Genomic DNA, 21,518 nt, shown 5'->3' on the forward strand with positions numbered 1-21,518 from the left:
TTCCTGTGCCGAAACACCTAGGTTGACTATTTTGCTCATTCAACTAATGGTGTAAAGTATTTCAAAATTTAATTTATAGAACTGTATGAGCGTGATGAGGGCTGGTGATAGTTATAAATCCTTTGTGAGTTATTTCACAACAGTTGATAGGTTCTAAACTGTTGCAGATGGTACGCACATATAAAGTTAATGGCAGAAATATTCAAGAGACTGTAAAATGACTAAATTACACTTAGTCTTAAGTAGCCTGTACATCCACAGTTTCAGGTGCAGGAGGGATTGGATCATGCCCTTAGATTTTTAATGATGTAACACATGGGCATTTTTTGCTTCACAGACAATCATAAGCACTGCCAGGTTTTGCCAAAAATGTACTACTACCCTATAAGAGTTCCTGCCAGCTATTCTGGGAAGCTATCCACCCGTGCTTGGGTTCCTCTTCCTTACACTTTGAAATGCTTTCTTCATTTGACCAACTCTTTCTTGCTTGGGCATTCCAGTCAATCCAGAGGAGGCTGGAAGAGATTGAAGTGACTTTCCGAGAGCTTGAACAACAGGGCATAGAGCTGGAGCGATCTCTGCGGGAAGAGAGAGGTAAGAGCCTGGGCTTCCGCCAAGAGAGACGGGGGTGAGGCTGCAGCCTATGGATAATACATGCAAAGGCAGCTGTACTCCCGGGATAACTTCTTCCCTCCTTTATCCTCCAGGAACAGAGGCTGAACTAAAACAATGGATGAACCAGCTGCTTTCCCTGGTCCAAAAGAAGAACAGCCTGATGTGCGAGGAGTCTGACCTCATGATTGCGTAAGAGACCATGCCTCTCATAGTTTTGAGACCTGGTACTCATGTCAGTTCTGATCACAGGGGAGTTGGTACAGCACTGCTCCTTCCTGTACTATCACATGTAGTGCTCAGTTTTTTTTGATACCACAGTTGCATTCTTCTGGTTCCTGCCCTACCTTGAATGCCTTTAACAACCCAACCTAGTTCATATTCAGAGTGATGGAAGATGATGTGTCACACAGACAGCATGAATAGAACTACTGTGCCAATCAGGGGTGGGGAAGGGAGGTTAAGGGGCTTAGAGTTGCTCTTGAACTTAGTAGCAGATCTTAGTCCCCTAAGCCATTTTAAAAAGTCATTTTTGTCCCCTTTCCTTGCTTGGTTTTAAACAGCTAGCTCATTTGAAACAAAACACACACAGCTGGCAGAATGTGACATACACCAGCCTTTCATTGGACTACAGCTCCCATCATCCCTGTCCACTGGCCACATGAGCTGGGGCTGATGGGAGCTTGAGTCCAGCAACATCTGGGAGGCTGATGCAGACCAGCAGTGGGAATTCTGAGAATGAACCCATGCAAAGTTGGCACTGGACCAGACCTTATGTTGAAAGTCTGCCATGTGTATATAGAAGAACTACTCCCCTGGTAATGTAAACTGCAGAAGTATTGGCTATCTCAGGGAGAACAGGACCTTTCCCTGGGAAGCTCCAGTTAGACAAGGCAGACATGCCTTATTCATTACTACTTTAACTCATGCCCAATAGTCTGTTCTTAATGAGGCTTAAAGTATATGGATATTTGAGCTGACAGTATACAGAGGACTGTTACTGACAAAGGGAGAATCAATTGGAAGACTTCTCAAGAGTGGATCTTGTATACTGTCATGAGCTGCTCAATTATAAATGACCAAAGTTCTCAGTTGTTATTTTTTACCCCATAGGGTTCAAGAGCTGAAACTAGAGGAACAGCAGTGCCAACTGGATCATGAGCTGCGCCAATACGATAATATGGACGGTAAGAGAGAGTATAAGGGGTCCAGGTTTATACTAGGAAATGTAGACAAACCCAAGAAATGCTTGCCAAGCTATTTTTTGTAACTGCTGCCCAGTTAAGTAGGAGCATATTTTTATTCATTCACAGAATTGATTACTGTAAATTAATTGATTGAATGAGGGGAGGGAAAGGCCATTTAGGATGGATACATGAAACAGAAGCTTGCTACCCTGCTGTTTCCTATATCTGATTCTCTTGGGCTTTAAGCAAAGGAACCCAAGTCTCTTGCATCAAGCAGAATTGTTTTATGCACTCAGTTATGTCTGCTGTATTCTAGTTAGAGCCCGTTAGTCAGTTATCCAAGTAAATGAACTCTGGCATCTTCTATGTACCTGCTTCTAACAGAAAACCTGCGTACCATTGCAGAAAGCAGTGCATGCGATTCCTGCCCACCCCCTGCTAATTTAGCATGGATTAATTATTCAAACTTTGAACCAGCTCCTTTGTTCTCATGATCTGTTGTTAGGGTTAGATATTTTCATTGTGTGTATAGAATGTTTCTAAATACACACTGGTGATGGAGAAGACGGGGTATGTGGATTAATTTGTCCTAAACAGAATGCAATTCTGGGAACGTAATAATGGAGACAAGCTGTCTGCCTGATTTCACTTAACTGCTGAGAAGAATTAAATATACAGACGCTAAACAGAGATTTCATTCACAGCAGGGGTGGGGAGCCTGTGACTCTCCAGATTGTTGGGACTATGATTCCTGGCCAATGGGCAGGGATAATTTGAGATGCAGTCGTGTAATATCTGGATGACCACAGGCTCCCTGTTTTCTATGCCATAATAGTGACTGACTTTGAGCTGCATTTTGTGTGTGTGTGTGTGTTTTTTAAAGAGACTTCAAAAACCCTAGAAGACCAGCTGAAAGAGAAGGAGATCCTGTCCCAGCTGCTGGAGGTTGTGAACCAGCGCAGTGCCCTAATTGAGATGCAGGAGAAGAAGCGTCTCAGTGAGCTTTATGAGCAAGCACCAGCATTTGGGGACCTTGGGAAGATTTGAGAGTTGGCTATATTGAAGCTTTTGTCTCTGTGCAGAAGCTACATTTTAACACAAGTTCCGTTTTAACACGTATCTGCAGAGGACTGTGATCTTCAGCAAAGATCTGTCCGAGGCACCCCAGCAATAATGAAGGCCAAGGTGCTGGCTGCAGCTCTGTGCTATCAGCATCAGGCACTTCAGTGAGTTCATTCATTAGCAGCCTGGGATTGAGTCCCTTGCCCTCCCCACCGCCCTGCAGGTTTGTGTTTGGTAGCTGCTATTAGGTGTAAGGAGAACAAGGCTGACCTTGATGCGAGTGTTTTTAAGTAGTAAGACTGGAAACATGGCTGTTTTTTATTTTATTCTTTTTGCCAATAAGTGATTTCATTATAGTGTGTCTTAAGGTTGTCCTCCAAATTCTTCTTTATACTGGCTACAGGGAGACAATAGTGCACATGTAACTATCTATAGCTGCCTGCATTCTCCCCTATGAAAAAGGCCTCGCTTACCAGGACAGCTCCTCTTTCATGCCACTTCGGTAGTAGGGGGCTGCTGGGGTGCAAGGGAGCATTTCTGCCTTCACCCAAGCTCCAGCAGAGCAATATTACTTGCACCTCCCACTCCCAAACTAGCATGAGATATTTGGAGGGGCATAAATGCTAAATAATTTAATATACAAACCAGGTGTAGGGAACCTGTGCCTCCCACCCAGTGTTGTTGGGACTACAACTCCTATAATCCCTGATCATTGGCTGGATCTGAAGGGAGTTGGGAGTCCCAACAACACCAGCAAGGCCTTTCTAATATAAACAGTTTACAGGGTATTACTAGGGAGGGGGCACAGACCTGTCATGCAGCCTGCCAGGAATTATAATAAAAAACAGCATGGCCACTGGAGAAGTGTGATCCTGTCACACAGTATCTGGATAGGTATCTTTGCCACTCACACTCTACTTACATGTGTAATGGATTGCCAGCTATAAAACCACACAGGTGTGGTCTGAATATAGTATCCCAAAGCAATAAAAGAACAGCCACTAGAGAAGAATTAGGGGCGCTTTTTCATCACCATAAACTGCTCCTGCAGCAAGCCCCTTTACAGAACAAGGGTCAGACCTCTGCGGCTGAGGAGATGGCTACCTGTTAGAATCAGAAGGTTGCCATGCCTGAACTGCTGTTAAGTCACAGCTCTTTTTACGGGCTGTGTGCTCCTCTTTCAATAAAGATGCATGGAGTGAGCTGGAAGTGTTGTCCTGCCTTTTCTCATCCAAGCTAATTTAACACAAGAAAAAAAAAATCCCACAGGTATCTTCTGAAGTTTTCTTGGGCTCTACTAAACTTTTTGAGAAGACAACTGTGATGCCTGCCTTTCTCTCACTAAATGAGAATGGCAAGGAAGGGCACATAATGAAGATACGCAGGTAATGTGCCCAGATGGGAGAAACCTCGATGAAAGCTGCTCTGAACCCTTTGAGGAAGAGTAGGCTACTGGTTAAGCTTATTAAACAAACACTCACATGCATCAAAAAGATGCTGTTCTAGGCTGGACATGATTACCTACATGCTTTCACAGACCTGGTTGCTATCTGGGCTATCTACATGCTGCCTCTCACAATGTTCTCAATGTAACCGTGGTTGACAACTACGTCTTCAGTAACACACCAAACACATTTCTGCCTGCTAGATGAGAAGTACTTTTTGCCAGCTTGGCACAATGAAGAGGGGCAGGGGTGGTAGGATGGGGGTCATCCATGGTAAGAAAAATATATCTACATACCAAAGGTAGGATTCCTGGTCTCATTTGCATATAGGTCTCCATCTCTCCCAAGATGTTTTAAGCCGCTAAAAGGGTGAAATTCAGCCTGAAGACTGCTAATCCCAGCTCTACAGGTTGCCTCTGGTGTCAAAGGAGGGCTTTTCCAACAGAAGAAGAGTATTTAAGATATTTTTTAAAAAGACTCACAATTACATAATAGGCTACTAAGAACTGTGCCTAAGGCTAGCTCCTTAGCTGAGAGCCAAAAATGCTTAGTGGCGTAACATGTCTTTTGCATGCAGGCTGCAGGCTGAGACTGGCATCTGCAGATTCCCAGGATCTTAGGCAAGACAGCTGGGAAAAGGTCCCCTGCCTGAGACCCTGGAGGCCTGCAAGGTTCAATGGTTTGACTTGTTAGGAAGCAGCTTCATTTGACTTATTCAGAAGCCACACCAGCCTTAAGCTTGCTGGCTGGACTGCGGCAAACCCTTTGGCATCACTCTCCCCCCCCCACCTCCAAAGAAATGCAAACAACAGTGATCTACTTCACAAGAACTGCAGGAAGTATGATGTCAGTGAAAGAATTCTGGTACATTCAAGTGCTAAGCAAGCAATTAATAAAGAGGGTTTCAAGAAGAAGAATTTCACCAGTAAATGCTACTTTCTGCTCTGTTGTATTTTAAGACTGATTTATTCTGTTTTCAATTCAAAAAGGAACTTTGTATAAACTAGAAACGCTATACACATTTTAACTGGTCTGCTTAACGCCAGGCTTTTACAGTACTAATTCAGCCACCCGGAACAGCGTGGTTTGGTTTGATAAATGCTGGTTTCTAAACAGCCACAAGCTGAACCGCATGCAGTTTAACTGCTTTCATTTCAAAATTCCCTTCTGCACGAATCGTACTTGTGCTAGAATCCCTTCAGCAGAAGGTCAGAACTATTTGTAGAAAGTTTTATTGCCCTAGAATTAAGCTAAAAATAATAATAAAAAACTTCTACGGCAATCGCTGCCACGTGCTTAAAAAATGACTAACCCTTAGAACCTGGCGGCACAGAGGAACTTACGGCTCCCGGAAAATCTTTCAGCATAGTCTCTTGGTCCCTGTTGGAGTTCCGGCAAGCGACAGGCCTCACCGAGAGCTCAGCTTGTCCTGGAGTGTCTGCAGCCCCACCCGCATCTGCTCCTCTGTCCCCTGGAGCACCTTGACCTCGATGGTGTGGAAGAGGTAGAGCACAGCCGAGATGAGCAACACCAACACCCCCAGCAGGCTGAGCAGCGAGAAGGAGAACTTGGGGAAGGGCTGCAGGAGGGCTTCGCCAAACATGGAGCTCAGGCCCATGGTCGCCTGCATGAGCAGCAGCAGCATGGCCAGGACAGCCATGCGGCCGCAGGAGTACTGCTGCCGCTCGGCCGCGTGCAGCCCTACCCGCACCTCCATACGGGCTTCGTTCAAGACGTCCACCAGTACTGGTTCTAGGAAGACAGACGGCAGCAGGGCTCAACCATAGTGTGCGTTGAGGCAATAAAAGTCCTAACACATTTGTGTCCAAGCCCACTCGCTGGTCTGGAGAGGCAGGCCAAGACTGCTACTTTATGCAGAGATACTGGCTTCGTGACTATGGTAGTGCATGCCTGCAGAGAAGCCAGGGTCCTAGCACAAAAGCCACACTCTTCTCTCCAGGGAGGTTAATGGGCGATAACAGGCCTTGAAGGAGCACCACTGGGGATGGACCAGGCAGGCTTTGCCATCCCTCCCCACTTCCCAAAGGCATGCGTACTTGCTCCTTCCTGTGCCAAAACAATGAAACTGAGGTACTCACCAACTCTAGGATGGTTTAGGCCTTTGCCTAACCCTCTCTTGTTCACAGATAGTGTGGCTATGACAGCTTCATGGTCGGAATAAGGTATGTCCTTGTTGGGAGCTGTTCCAGTAGTTGTCTCATGGCGGTTGCATTTTACTTCATAGTGAGACAAACCCTACAAGAAGGGAAGTTAAGCAGGAGAGCAAGGTGCTTATTATGCACATGTGTTTTAAATAAGTAAGGCTCCCAGAAATTCTAGGCTGTGGACTACAGGTGAAGAGGGTGGGGGACTATCTTATTAGAGTCCTCTTTGAATGGCAGAAGTAATTTGGAAGTGTCCTCAAGGATCAGCTAAAGAATTCCTATGTCTGTTCTATCATGTGCTTATTTGACCATGCAACTCCAAGGAAAGCTATTCAGCAATGTCCTTGGGCAACTTGCTCCCATGGCTTGTTCTTTCAACAAATGCATCTTAAATCTAAACTTTTGCCATTTAAAATCCATTGCCCTACATCTACACTGTTTGGCAACAGGCGCATTCTTGCCATCAGCTTTGGGGTAAGATTTTAATATAGACTGAAGATTATTTTCAGGCTCAACGTCAAATCTGATTTTCTCATGGGTAATAGATGTGCTCAGTTCTTTTCACCTTTTCTCAATAATGTGACCTTTAACCATATTTGCTACCCTCTTCTGAATTCTCCCCCAAATCAACATGGGGCCATGGTTCTCACAAACGTCCACCTCAAACCGAGGAATTAGTTACAACTGTAGTTCCCCTCTTACAGGAAAGGCTGGGTATCTCGGGCAACTTTCCACACCCCTGTGTTAAGAGTAGGAAGGAGCAACCGCTGTGGTCCAAGTAGTGCCCACATGTTTACAGAGTTCAGGAAGTGATCAAGCAGTGCAAGCTAATCTAACTCCCCAAATGCAGCAAGGTCTTGCAGAAGTGTGCTTAGTGCTTTGCTCATTTTGGCTCTAAAGCTTTAAGTCTTATCCTCATATCTTGAAAAGCCAGTCCCAGCTGTTACAGAGAACATGCCCAAAGACAACAACAGCAGGAAATCAAGCAAGTGAGTTCAACCCAGTGCCAAGAGGTTGCCTGAGGCCATACCAGTCTGTGAGCACATAGTTTTGGAGACTATTGGACAAAGAAGACATTCCAGACTGAAGATACTGACAGGAGACAGACCTGTCATGGGGCTAGTGCCAAACCATATTTGACAGCCTTTATTGCTTAACTGCTTTCTGAACTCTGTACTGTCACAGTCGGCTTTCTATGTGTTGAACTTGCACATACCTTATACAGAATGTAGTCAATACGAATCCCCTGGGGATAGCACCGCAGTTCTTTCTTGCTTGTGAAGCAGTTGGTGGGCAAGAGTGTGGAGCCATCCTCACCACCCTAGGAGCAAGACCAGAGTCTGAATTCTCAGTTCTAAAAAAACCAGAGGTGGGGGAACTTTTTCAACCTGAGGGCTGCAATCCCTCCTGGGCAACGTTTCAAGGGCCATATGCCAGTAGTGGGGGGCCAGGGACAAAAGCAGATGGAATACCTAATGCACATTTGCGTACTGTAGGCTTTATCTCTTGACATTCTGACTCAAATAAAGGTAAGGTTATAGTTTCCAGGCCCCAAGGGCAACTTTCTTTTCCTCTTACAGTGGTACCTCTGGTTGTGAACAGGATCCGTTCCAGAGCCCCGTTCACAACATGAGCAGTGTCACAATTCGCCGCTTCTGCGCATGTGCGTGATGTCATTTTGAGAGTCTGCGCATGCGCAAGCAGCGAAACCCGGAAGTAACCCTTTCTGGTACTTCCGGGTCACCGCAGGACGCAACCTGAAAAGATTTAACCTGAAGCAAACGTAACAAGAGGTATGACTATACTGAGTGACCAAAGGAGGGAGAAACACCTCTCCTTTCTGGACCATTTCCTAGGGCGGTACCTGGAGACTCACCTCAACCTTCTCTGCGGCAATGAAGGAGTCCCAAAGCCCTGCCCAACCTCGCAACAGCCTGATGCCCACGTCTTCTGGGTGCATGTTCAGATCCCCACCAAGCAGCACCACATCGGCTCCTTTCGAAGTATGTCTGGGAGGATGAGAAGATGCCACAGACTGAGAGGAAACAAGCAGCCCTCAATGATACAAGGATGTTTTTTGTCATGAGAGATCTAAGCCGTGTTAGACTTGAATTCTACTACACACCCAAAACCATGGCTGCATCCTCTCCCCCTCTCCACCCATTCATTCTGTCACTGGAGAGTTAGCATTAGATGGACTGAGTATGTTCCAAGTCAGAGCTCTGAACTACTGCCAAGGAGGGAAACTAGCTAACAGAGAGAGGGACAAAGTGTGCACACACAAACCTCATTATAAAGATTTCTGGAGTCTCCCCATGACTTACTGTATAAACTGGGCAAGTTCCCAGGCCTGAACTACTCGGTGGGGCAGGTAAGCATCCTTCTCTCGGCAGTACTCCGCATGGAGCTTGGGAGGAAGAGAACAAGACACACATGAAATTCACACTTGTATAGTAAGATATGTGAAATCGCAAAGCAGCAGCCTATGTACTCGCCTTGCTGCCCCACTTTAAGCTGATCGGGAAGCCTGTGGCAAAGATCAAAAGCAACAAGGTAAGAATTCTATAACAGACAGTGGGATTTCACAGTTTCAGAGACACACAAGGACCTACGGATGATCCAAGACTGTCAGCAAAGAGTACCATCTGGTACAGATATGACGCTAAACTACTGTTTCGCATTACTGGTATAAATCTTGGGCTTGTGTGCGCACTCTTCTTCTGCTCCAGCAAGATCACACTTGCTTCCACTTTCAACTAACCATGCATTATTGTTAAACCCAAACGCTGGCACTGTGGTTAATCTTAACAATGATTTAGAGAAACTGTCTATTCTGGCTAGGGCTGGTGGAGTTCAGCAGCATCGGGAGGGATGCAGGTTCTCCATCCTTGCTACATTTCAGACTTACCAGTATTTGCCCAAGTAACTGAATAACAAGGAGCCACAGTTAGCTGAAAATAGAAGCGAAAGCTTCTATCTCCTCTTTGTGACTATGCCAGAGAAGAAGACGGGAGCTTGTGATTCCAAAGCTTATTCGCATTACCAACCACAGTTGTGTACAAAATGCTGATTGTGTGGATGGATGAACTACCGTGAAGTCCCTTGTTTCTGTAGGCAGGGTTTGCTATCTCCCAAAAGGTGCCCCAGAATAATATCCTCCGATCATGTAACCCAGGCTTCACCAAAGGAATGATCTTGAGATGTTGTTACACTACAACTCTCAGCATGGCCAAGTGTAAGTAGACCTCAAAAATATTTCCACATGTAGCTTTCGGGCTTCAGCGGACTAGGCAACACTGATGTTCCTGTGTTAGTACCAAACTTGTGAAATCATACTGCTCATTAAGGCTGCCTCCTGTGGGAGTTTCTCTCACCCATTTCATTGTGCCGGCTTTCTATTCCTCCTCAGTGCTAAGATAATTTAGAGATAGTCCCACAAGCCCAAGTTAGTTTATTGATCTTTGGGAATGCACTCACTCCTTCCCTGGCATTACATAGAAATTTTATTTGCATTACCTACTAGCCATAGCAATAAAATAAGAGACAATATGCTGAGGATAAAGCTAAATGCTTAGTTATACAAAATACGTTCTAGAGGTTTACATCAATACAAATGACAGAATTGATACATAATCCTTTAACCATTTAATCCTTTAACAGGCAGCTTCTATTCATCTATGCAATGTGGCTTGCATTTATTGTACCTTGGGATAAGAATGAACAGCAGCTTTCTAATGATGCATACATTTGAGAGAACACACAAAAAATCCTTCTTTAAAAGGTTGTGTGTCTTGTTCATTTTTAAGAAGGTGCCACCCAAGAAAATAAAAAGCCTTGGCTGTTCATGGACACCCCCTGCTGGCAAATAGGCTGTAAAAACAACAAGTATCACTTGTGAAGTCCAAGCCAGTACAGTCGCACCTTGGAAGTCGAATGGAATCCATTCCGGAAGTCCATTTGACTTCCAAAACATTCAACAACCAAAGCGCGCCTTCTGATTGGCTGCAGGAAGCTCCTGCAGCCAATCGGAAGCCCCGTCAGATGTTCGGCTTCCAAAAATAGTTCACAAACCGGAACAGTCAATTCCAGTTTTGCGGTGTTCGGGAGCCAAAACTTTCGAGAACTAAGCTGTTCGAAAACCAAGGTATGACTGTAATCAAAGGATTCATTCAGCAATCTAAGGAAATCTGAAGTGCTATCCTGTGTTCCTCATGTAAATCCTACTCACATCTACACACACACACACACACACACACACAGAGAGAGAGAGAGAGAGAGAGAGAGAGAGAGAGAGAGAGATGATCTCTGTAATCTTGCTCCAGGAGTTGAATAAGTTTGTAACAAATTAAAAAAATACAACAAAATAAATAAAACTGCTCACATGAGTCACATAGATGTTGAAAACAATCTCCTGTATCTTCAGGACTACAAGCCCCACCGATTTGCCACCAAACCAGTCTCCGTGCTGGAACTGTAGAGAGAAGAAAGTGGAAGACAGTAGAAGAAACGTAGGCAACGCTGGTCACAGTGAAAAGAGCCTTAGAAGAAAGGTGCTCTTTGGCCCGTTCCCCACCCCCAAGCAAGGCATTGCCCACTCACCATGTAGGGGTAGCCATTCACAGAGTATTGGTACAGGAAGGTGTCCAGGATTTGGTATCTGGAGAAGATGCAGAGCCCACTGCCAATCACTCCACTGTGAAAGACACAGGCACCACAGGCGTCAGCTGGGACGGGACGGGACATTGGCAATCCTCGCTGTTCCCATCCTCCATTTGAAATCAATAGCTAGAATTTACAGAAAAGGGCTGGCATTTGGGACTCCTTGGAATTATTCCTGGTTCTAGGGACGAAGCAAAGTCTTCTGACACCGTGACAGAGTCAAGACTGAAAAGGGATGCTGCCTCACCATTATTAGCTTCTGTAACAGCACGCAAGATCAAGTCACAGGTGCCCACCAAAATGTACATTTAAGAAGAGTTTAATGCTGTGTCTGCCAAAGAAGTCAACCATAAGGTTTGGTAACCATCTATAATCAAGTGTCCTGTACAAGGTGAGTCTGTAAAACTCAGATTAACTAATGTCACAAAATTTTATTGAGATTCCCTGTGTTCCAAGCTGTGTCCCCTACAGATGAAGGTTGGTTTCACAGGTTGGTCTGCAGGTTGGTTTCACACCAGGTATATGCCAGCATGCATCCAACCCATGCGTCCTGCACCATGCTGCCCATGTAGTGATCCAGTGCGCAACCATGGGCTCTGTTTCACAAACACAGCCTTAAAAATAGACCTGTGGGCTATTCAGTCAGCACCTCATCTGGAAGGCAAGGATTGCTAAGGGAACAAGGGCAATTAAAGAACAATTATCTGTCACAAGGGGTGAGGCTGCTGCACAAGCAACAAGGCACCTGTTTCCAAGAAAATATTATTTTTGATCAGCTAAAGACCCAACTTATTCCAAGGCCTTTTATGCTAACCTGTCTGAGCTCTCAAGGAACTAAAGAGTGGAAATGATTTCCTACCAGTGTCTGAGAGGGTCCTCTGTAAAAATCATATAAATTGCACATCTATGAAGTCAAGCCTATACTAATTGAGCTCAGCCATTGGCATGGACTATTTAAGCTCCTTTTTACCTTTTAAAATAGTGGGAAGAAGGGTAGCGGGCACACAGCTTCTTTTTCAGCTCCCAATAATCTCTCTCGCTCCACACCTGGAAAAGCAGAGAGGTTGTAGTCACAGTGACTGCAAACCAAAGAACAGAAGTGGGAATTGAATCAGTGGGCTAAGTTGAAGCTAGGCGTGGGAAGGGGGGGGGGCTAACCCCTCCCCTCCCCTAGTATCCCTCCTCCCCGATTAATCATGTTTATATAGCACTTCAAGATCTTGCCATGCTTTGCCCACAACCTATCCCAATACTAGATGCACTATAACAGATGTAAGTACTCACCTCCTGCAAGAGCGCCAAGTCATATCCCTCCTGGTTGAGGACATTGCCAATCAATTCAATGCGCTGCTGCCGTACCTTGCTCAGGTAGCGAATGGCCCTGGAAGGGAGAGAAAGGGAAGGAAACTGAGTGAAACATCAGGTTCCAACTAGGCTCACTGCTCATTTCAATCTTAGCCCTTCATTACTTACACCTGGTAAAGAAGGCTCTCATACTGAGAGCCACAGGAAGCACTCCTCCCAATGCAAAAAGCACACCTGGAGGAGCAATTTTAATCAGGACTGCAGTAGGGAAGGAAACAGTTAAATCCCCTCTCATCACTGAGGCAAGCAGCCCTCTCACAGCAGCTGTTGTTGCACATTAAGGAAAAGATATGCACATTAAATGCAAAGAAACATTGAATGCATTTATGTACAAGCAGCACTATAAGAAAAACTGGTCAGACACAGACAGAGTCAGGCCTGGCTGTTGCATGCCCCCAAATGAGGTCATAATGGGGTGGAAGATTCCTGAGGTAATACAAGGGACTATACATTCGCCAGTGCAAAAAGGAATTAGCTGAAAGGAGTTTTTCTCCATGACTTGCTAGCAGCTGCTTTGTTTGTTTTACTGTTTTACATGGGAGAGAAATAAAACAGATGGCCTCCCTCCCCCATCCTGAAACATGGCACGATAGACTCCATCACCTGATAATTTTACCATCTAATTATACTGTATACATGAGCCTGTGTTGGAATTGGAAGGACATATGCCTGGCTGAAATGTGTCACTGAACAGTGATAATGTCTCTTTTTTACCTGAATGAAGAAGAGAGAGAGAGAGAACGAGCACGCGCATGCCGGTGTAAAACCTTTGACTTTTGTGTGGCTAGAATGTAGGACACTGTACAAAATTAAGGGTCACATGCATTGTTCCATCTGTTTTTTTCTCTGGCCTGCCCACTTGAGTCTCTGCCCCACCCCCAAAGTTTGTCCTCAGCATGAAAAAGATTCCCCTCTCTCTCCATTTAAGCATAGATGCATGTTCAGCCAAATCACTTAATCATTGGGTTGGAAAAGGGCAGGAACAGAGAGATTTACAATACCCTGTTTTATTTACATAAAAACAGCCCCAGACACGGGAGCTTCATCATTTCCTCTCTGCAAACAGGGAAACAAACAGGTGAAGAATGCATTTGCCGTAACCCAGAAGACTCAGCAACCTCTTGATCAGAAAACATGACTGAACCTTCGCCAGCAGTCATGCAGATCAGAGCCAACCCTCACCTGCCTTAAACAAACACAGAAAAATAAAGCCATGGAAAAACTCACCAGCAATTGAGGTCAAAGACACGCAACTGCAATTGAGGGTCCTTATCCATCACAGTGGGGACAAGACAATGCAGAGGTGGGTTCAAATGGTTGCACTCACAATGCTGACAGGTTCTGCCTCCAGCTCTCCGGCAAGCAAGGTGTCAGACTTTGGCTTTGCTCCTCTGCCAGAAGAACAGGAAGTGTGACTGTAATATTGCAGCTAAGACGTATGCACTGGCAGCTGGAAAACAAGGAAGGATGGAGCCTTGGTGGCACTGATTCAACAAGCAGCGCATGCTTTTGTGGGCAAGGCCTATAATGCCTCTCTCTGCTAAAGCCCTCTGGGCAACAGCATCTGAAAGTCCTTGATAGGAGGGAGAGGTGCAAAGATAAGATAAGACCTAAAGATTAGCAGAGTTATAAAGCATTAAAGGGACACTCTCAGGTCAAGCAAGGCCCATCTTTTGCCTGTTTCAATCCTGATAGCAGGAGTCTTTTGCTTCAGTGCTGTCACTGCCACCAAAACGCCGCAAATGCACACCTTTCCAGGCAATAAACCCTCATGGTAAAGACAATACTCTTGTAATCATTTAGGGCCCACCAAGCTTTTAAGGTCCACGGGCACATGTAGATCTTTGAGGGTGCTGGCACCCCATTATTCCCTCTCTGGGCACTTCTTTCTCATCCCAACCTCACCCCAGACAGAGAGGGAGAGAAAGCACACACATACAAACTTAGCTTTTCCAAGGAATCTGGGTGAAAGTTGGAACCAGCAGAATTAGTCTGAATCTTGAAAAAAGCACATAGAACTGAAAGAAGTGGGAAAGAGTGGCACTCTTCCAACTTCCTCCTTTAGCTCTGTGTACTTCTCGAGGGAGAAAAAGGTAACCACCCTCACCAAGGGAGGTGTGTGTGTGTGTGTGTGTGTGTGTGTGACTTCAGAAGCTATGCAGGTACCACTGCATGCCACACTGATGACCAACACACCACAGGGCTAGTCCTTAAAAAAATATAATCAAGCATTATGAGTGATTCCACAGGCCTACCCACTTTTTAAAAATATCATGTTTTTACTTGGTAGATTCTAAAGCTCTCTCCTACTGGCAATCTCTCTGTGTGAAGTTCCAAGGACAAGAAGCCGTGTGCTCACAGGTCAATGACACCCAATCCAAGTCTCAGTTCTTGAATTTCCTTCAAGGATCTGTTTTCAACCAGGCTGGAGTGTTGGGACACCCATGACCAAACCTACAGTATTTACTTATATCCCTCAATATCACAATTCCTCACAATCATTTATGGTTTTTACCAGTGCTTTTTCCCCTGGAAAAATAGTTGCCAGTACTCACTGTGAAGTTCTTACAGTAAGTGCCACACTTTTTAACCCAGAGAGAGAGAGAGAGAGAGAGAGAGAGAGAGAGCGCTGCTGGTATTGTGTACCCTAGAGTACCCCCTGAAAATAGGCACTGGTTTTTACTGCCCTTGAGGCTACGGATTTATGTCTTATTGAATTGAATCAGACCCTCTTGCCCAAGAACCTAGGAGGGAGTGCATGGCAAAGCAGCCGGGGTCTGCTCTTCAAACTGCTGCTTCCACCCTGCCCTCAAACCATTCCCTCCCATCTTCTTTGAATGCATTTTCTTACACTTGTTCACCAGGTGGAATTAGCAAGAAAGGGAAAGTAGCTTCCCTTGTGTTCACTGCCAAGGTGAAATAAAATGGCCATGGTAAATATTTTGAGTTTTCAACAATATACAGACAGCAAGAAATGACAACCACATGTTGAAGACATGGACATCCTCATTTTTGGATGGTTTTGCCACAAAATCGGTGGCAAGTTAGTGACGCAGACTGGTCCTGGCTTCTGGCCAGCAGCTTTGATCTGCGCTCTGCTTCCTGGTTTCTTCAAGGGAATAATAAATAATAATAATAAATTTTATTTATATCCCGCCCTCCCCAGCCGAAGCCGGGCTCAGGGCGGCTAACAACAATAAAACAGTACAAAAGTACAGCATAAACAACACTCTAAAATCATTCATTATAAAATTAATTAATTCAAGCCGCTGGCAACCATTGGGCCAGAGCTCCGCGAAGATTGCCGAGGGAGGGAGTCAGGCTGTGCCCTGGCCAAAGGCCTGGTGGAACAGCTCTGTCTTGCAGGCCCTGCGGAAAGATGTCAGGTCCCGCAGGGCCCTGGTCTCTTGTGACAGAGTGTTCCAGCAGATCGGAGCCACAGCCGAAAAAGCCCTGGCTCTAGTTGAGGCCAGCCTAACTTCTCTGAGGCCTGGGACCTTCAAGATGTTTTTATTTGAAGACCATAAGTTTCTCTGTGGGGCATACCAGGAGAGGCGGTCCCGTAGGTACGAGGGTCCTAGGCCGTATAGGGCTTTAAAGGTTAAAACCAGCACCTTAAACCTGATCCTGTACTCCACCGGGAGCCAGTGCAGCTGGTATAGCACCGGGTGAATGTGATCTCGCAGCGAAGACCCCGTAAGGAGTCTCGCTGCAGCATTCTGCACCCGCTGGAGTTTCTGGGTCAGTCTCAAGGGCAGCCCCACGTAGAGCGAGTTACAATAATCCAGTCTGGAGGTGACCGTCGCGTGGATCACAGTGGCTAGGTCAGGGTGAGAGAGGTAAGGAGCCAACTGCTTAGCTTGGCGGAGATGGAAAAATGCCGCCTTTGTTATAGCTGCAATCTGCGCCTCCATGGAAAGGGAGGTGTCGAAGATTACACCCAAACTCTTAACGGACGGTGCTGGCACTAATTGCACCCCCGCAAGAGATGGGAGTTGCCCCCCCCCAATCCCATATCGTCCCGTCCCAGCCACAGGACCTCTGTCTTCGAAGGATTTAGCTTCAACTGGCTCCCATGTAACCATCCAGCCACAGCTTCCAAACATCTGGTGTCTGGGGCCGAGTCAGGATGGCCATCCATCAACAGATAGAGTTGGGTGTCATCGGCATACTGATGGCAACCCAGCCCAAAACTCTGAACAAGCTGGGCGAGGGGGCGCATAAAGATGTTGAAAAGCATCGGGGAGAGTATCGCACCCTGAGGTACTCTACACACCAAGGAGTGGCGCGATGACAATTCCCCCCCCAAGCGCCACCCTCTGTCCCCGACCAGAGAGAAACGAGCGCAGCCATTGAAGGACTGTGCCCTGGATCCCCACGTCGGCAAGGCGGAGGTCCAGAAGTTCGTGATCGACCATGTCGAAAGCTGCTGACAGCAGCCCCGACCTGCCTCGATCCAGCTGTCTACGAAGATCATCTGTTAGGGCAACCAGAGCCGTCTTGGTCCCATGACCAGCGCGGAAGCCGGACTGGAATGGATCCAGAGCCGATGTTTCATCCAGAAACCCACCAAGCTGTTCAGCAACCACTCTCTCAATCATCTTACCCAGGAACGGAAGATTCGAAACCGGGCGGTAACTGGATAGATCTAAAGGATCTAATGATGTTTTCTTTAAGAGCAGGCGCACCACTGCCTCCTTCAGTTCCCCTGGGAATGTCCCCGTGCCAAGGGACAAATTGATGATATCCCCCAGGAGGGCCCGCACCTCGTCTGGACACGCTCTAATCAGCCAAGACGGGCACGGGTCAAGAGGACAGGTGGTGGGCTTTCCAGCTCAGAGGAGTCTGTCCACATCGGCTGGGGATATCCGGTCGAAGTGGTCCAATACTGGACCCAAGGACAGTAGAGGGGCCTCCAGTTCCTTTATTGTATCCAAATTGGCAGGGAGGTCATGGCGGACCAACAAGACCTTATCCGCAAAAAAGCTCGCAAATGCCTCACAGCTGTGTGTCAAATTGTTATTTAAATTTGGCTGTCCCTCAAGGGACGTTAAAGACCTGATTATACTAAATAATTGCGCTGGGTGAGAGCTAGCGGGTGCAATGGAGGCCGAGAAGTAAGACTTCTTAGCAGCCTTCACGCCATCTCGTAGGTTTTCATAAAAGCCCTATAAGATGTTCTTGAGGCTCCGTCACGGGCACCCCGCCATACTCGCTCTAGCCGTCTGAGGTCCCAATTCATTTTCCAGAGCTCCTCGGTAAACCAGGGAGCCCAGTTTCTGCAGGGTCGCAGAGAGCGCTTAGGTGCGATCTCATCGATGGCTGCCAGGAGCTGGATATTCTTAGTAGATGTACTTTGTTTTAGGATGCTTCTCACTGTGTCTATTTCCCAGCATTTGGATAAAGGTGCTTCATTGCCTCTCACTGCTCAATAGTGATTCAGGCAGCCTAACCCAATTTTCTCAGAAAGTACATGTATATTATAAATATGAGCACAAGCCAGTTTGCTTGACAAGTGTTTCAGATTAGATGTTTCTGGACTAGGAAACAGTCCTATCCTAGGATGGACCATCTATATGTCTCAATTCTCCCTTGGAAAGAAACATGTAATCTGATTAAAAGGTTCACTCCTGTATACCTTCAAGGCTAAATACTTAGATTAAAATACCATAATTTGAGAATTTCCTGTAAATAAGGATTGAGCAGATTGTAAAATACATATGCGAATCTATCATTCAATTTATGTGTAAACACCCAGCTCCCAGAAAATATATTCATTGTGTTCATACTGAGCCTGCCTTATCCCCAAGAGCTTTGGGAGCATAGCACTTCCCTTGTGCTTCTCGGCAAAAATTTACTTCCTTTATTTCTTCAGTCTATAGCAAGGATGCTTTAGGTAATACACAGCAATGGCAAACTTCATAATGCAGGTGTCAGGATTACCACTGCATATCATTGCAAATGTTCACTGATTTCTGTGTTCAGTCTGAAGCATGAAACTGTCCTACAACTACTATTTGCTAGCTGTGCTGTGGAACTACAATAGACCACAGCTTCTTCATGCATGCAATGACTTACACACAAGTAAGACTGTCATGTGCCTACCTCCCAGGGGTATTCATGTAATCCCCTACACAAAACTTCCTTATAAGAAGCTGGCAACAAGGGAAGGAAACCAATTCAAACAAAAAAACTGGAACAAACAGAGGGGGAATGAAGGAGCGCTGAAATGTCCACACTAGCACAGACCAGTATCAATATCTACAGGCCCATAAGTTAATTGCTAATAAGCTTTTTTCTGATTCAAAATAATAAATGATCTGGCATCTATTCAGCAGTTTTTTACATTCTTGGAATTTAGGGAGCAGAGTTTTAATTTATCTTAGGCTATACATTCAAGTTGTGGTTGCTGCATCTTAAAAATACTGCAGAGCTGGAAAGGGTTCAGAAAAGGACAATCAAAATGACAAGGGGGTGGAGCAACTTCCATAGGAAGGAAGGTTATAACATTTAGAGCTTTTGAGTAGAAGGGGAGGGACACAGCAAAATTATAACATTACTCAAGAGTCTGGAGAAATAATATTTTATTCCTCTTTTAATAGTAGTATAACCCAGGCACATCCAATGGGGCTGAATAGTGAAACAAAATGAAGAACTACACACAGTCCATAGTTAAACTAGAGAATGCAGTATCAGCCACTAACTTGAACGGCTTCCAAAAGAAGCCTAGGAAAATTAATGAACCAGAAGGCCACTGACGACTACTAGGCATGATGGCCCTGTACTAACAAGCTGTAGTTATGACTAACTTTAGAAGAATCGGAGACAATATGAGAGACTAGAGTATATGCACATATCTGTAAAGACAGGCTAGATCCAGAGATGGTCAATGCGTGCTGTTGGATACAGCATAATCAGAGATTACGGGAGCTGTCGTGCAATGACACCGGGAAGGCCACAGGTCCCCAACCTCTGTTCCGATTGCGGCTAATGCAAATGAATAAAGTCGCATTAGCTGTCTAAGGCCAACAGAAGATTGCCTTAAAATCATATATTTACTAGTATGCGTACACCCCCCGTTTCTTTGGGGAGGGGGGCGGAGGAAGGAAAAACGCAAGGCGGCTGCAAAATAGTAAGAGATTAAAAGTGGGGGGTGGGGGAGAACAAGCCAAGCAAAACAAATCCCTAAATCACACTAACACAGTGTGGCAGCTTGAGATCAATTCCCCGGATTGCGCTCCCTTCTCTTGGCCGCATTTCACCAAAGGGAAGGCGACTTTGCGCTTTAGGATCTTTTCCCTTAAGCCCTATATAACCTGAAACGTCCCACGGGAAGGGGCCATAATTAAGCGTGTCTTCCGGGCTTCGATCCCAAGTCGATCTCCGAGCGCAGCGCTTGGCGCTCGCGGGAGTCTTCCAGCAGCGCACTTTATCGATCCACTATGTTAAATCATCGATCGCTCCGAGGCGAGAGTTGCCGGCTCAGAAAGAGTTTCGGTTATGGCAGAGCAAGACCAGGCGCGGCTGGAAAGAAGAAAAAGGGGCGCGCAGCGGGGGTTTGGGGGAGTCTTCGAGAGCCACTACGCACCTGGCGGGAGACGCTGTCTAGGCCACTTCTTGCTTCCCTTCACTTCATTCTTGGCGCGGAGACCTTGCCTAGCCGGCAGCAGCAGGAGCCGGATTCCCGCAGTCGAAGAGGGCCAGCCTCGCCTCTAGCCGTAAGGCGCGCAATGCATCCCGGGGTTTGTAGGCCTTCTTCCGCGCAGCAGCCTCATCTTCAAGGCGCGCCTCCTGCCCTCAAGAACTACAAGTTCCAGGAGGTGGCGCTGTCGGCTCGGAAAGGAGAAGTGCTCGCTAAGAGGGAGCTTTAAAAAAAAGAAGAAGGGGGGGACTGCAAGTACCGAAATGCTTTGGGGCGGCCGGTGCCCGCAAGGTCTTCTGTCGGCAACTGTTGTGCTTTTGAAGAACTTGCGAAAAGTATTAAAAACTGCGCTGCCTCCGCGAAGAGCGGTTACAATAGAAAAAAATATGAGAAAGCACGGCAGAAAATGGCTGTGCTTGCGAGAGTGAGCGAGCGCATCTTCACTTGTCAATCACTAGAAGCCTGCTTTTGGAAATTACACAAAAAAATAACACAGCATTCCTTAGTTGGTGGGTTGTTGTAGTGTTGGGTTTTTTTTAAGCCCATTATCTTTTCAGGCATTTATTGTTAAGTACCACAAACTTTTGTGACTGGAGAGGGTTGAAAATCGGGCCCACAAGTGGGCCCTGAGGGTAGGAAGTTCAAGAGCCCCTGTGCTAGAGCATAACAACAACAAACAGAGTTTGTCACCCTGGTTAGAAGAAATAAATTCTGAGCATGGTCAGTTTCACATTTGAAACTTACTTATAGTGCCATAGTGATTACAGGAGTAAATGGAGTAAATGCCTTGAAGTTAAATGCATTTGCGTGGGAACTAGCACCATTTTGTTGTAGAAACATCAGAGTATATACTTGAAGTAAAAATAGTAAAAGCAGCACTTGTCATGTCTAGCTGCCAAGTTGTTTCTAGCTGCAATTAAAAGTGCTGGTTTGGAGCTTCAAAGCTTTACATGGCTCAAAACACTGTATCTAGAGCATCACCTTTCCACATATGAACCGCCTGCTGTTGAGCTCCAGATATGCCCACCTCCCATCATCCACCTCTCTTATCTTTCCTGGCCCTGACTTGGACACTCAAACCCAGCCCTAATAGCACCACTGGAGGTACTCACAAAATACACAGCTGGCAGGAACCCTCCATGAAGAGGTATTTCTCTTCTTGCTCTCACAAGAGAGAAGGCCCTTTCAAGGCAATGTCTACTGAAAAAGGATGCTGCTTTTGACACAAACTATTTCTTTATTCCTGTGCCCATTTATGCAAAGACATACCGGTAGTTGGGTTGCTTGAAACCTAAGAATCCATATTCTTAATCTCTCTCTTTGCTGGCACCTGTTTGTCACTCCCCCATACCAAGACCATAAGTACTGTTTGATCTGTTGA

The 21,518-nt window shown here is 45.9% G+C and overlaps 2 protein-coding genes across 11 annotated transcripts in view; one reads left to right on the forward strand and one right to left on the reverse strand.

The window, feature by feature from the left end:
* The window catches only part of MICAL1 (microtubule associated monooxygenase, calponin and LIM domain containing 1), a 43,345-nt gene extending 39,275 nt beyond the window's left edge, over positions 1–4,070 (forward strand). For all 6 annotated transcript variants that reach the window (XM_083617878.1, XM_083617877.1, XM_083617876.1 and 3 more), the window contains 4 exons: positions 501–594; positions 708–804; positions 1,726–1,799; positions 2,683–4,070. In XM_083617878.1, the coding sequence (XP_083474004.1) occupies positions 501–594; positions 708–804; positions 1,726–1,799; positions 2,683–2,846 (429 nt within the window). In that variant the 3' untranslated portion in view covers positions 2,847–4,070. The remainder of the gene's footprint in view (positions 1–500; positions 595–707; positions 805–1,725; positions 1,800–2,682) is intronic.
* Positions 4,071–5,253: 1,183 nt separating this feature from the next.
* Positions 5,254–20,287, reverse strand: SMPD2 (sphingomyelin phosphodiesterase 2). Of its 5 annotated transcripts, none has more exons than XM_083617884.1 (11): positions 20,084–20,287; positions 13,723–13,945; positions 12,415–12,511; positions 12,101–12,177; positions 11,071–11,164; positions 10,853–10,942; positions 8,796–8,878; positions 8,348–8,480; positions 7,688–7,792; positions 6,406–6,562; positions 5,254–6,058 (listed from the first exon to the last, which is right to left on the reverse strand). In XM_083617884.1, exons 2-11 carry the CDS (start codon positions 13,770–13,772, stop codon positions 5,715–5,717), a joined length of 1,230 nt encoding a protein of 409 aa, XP_083474010.1. In that variant the 5' UTR covers positions 13,773–13,945; positions 20,084–20,287; the 3' UTR covers positions 5,254–5,714. The 5 variants fall into 5 exon arrangements, with proteins under 5 accessions (XP_083474010.1, XP_083474009.1, XP_083474012.1 ...); XM_083617883.1 differs by having other exon boundaries at positions 13,723–13,886; positions 20,084–20,268; XM_083617886.1 differs by lacking the exon at positions 20,084–20,287 and adding an exon at positions 19,812–19,979 and having other exon boundaries at positions 13,723–13,886.
* Between the last annotated feature and the right edge of the window lie 1,231 nt (positions 20,288–21,518).

Source organism: Podarcis filfolensis, assembly GCF_964270895.1.
Source record: "Podarcis filfolensis genome assembly, chromosome: 6".
NCBI lineage: Eukaryota > Metazoa > Chordata > Lepidosauria > Squamata > Lacertidae > Podarcis > Podarcis filfolensis.

Bases quoted from the DNA above. Each gene is read 5' to 3' on its own strand.
- SMPD2 (XM_083617884.1), bottom strand. From the start codon at position 13,772: ATGGATAAGGACCCTCAATTGCAGTTGCGTGTCTTTGACCTCAATTGC. The intron at 8,481-8,795 runs GTAAGTCATGGG...TCATCCTCCCAG, and splicing joins GAACTTGCCCAGTTTATACA to ACATACTTCGAAAGGAGCCG. The intron at 7,793-8,347 runs GTGAGTCTCCAG...TCTTGCTCCTAG, and splicing joins TTGCCGCAGAGAAGGTTGAG to GGTGGTGAGGATGGCTCCAC.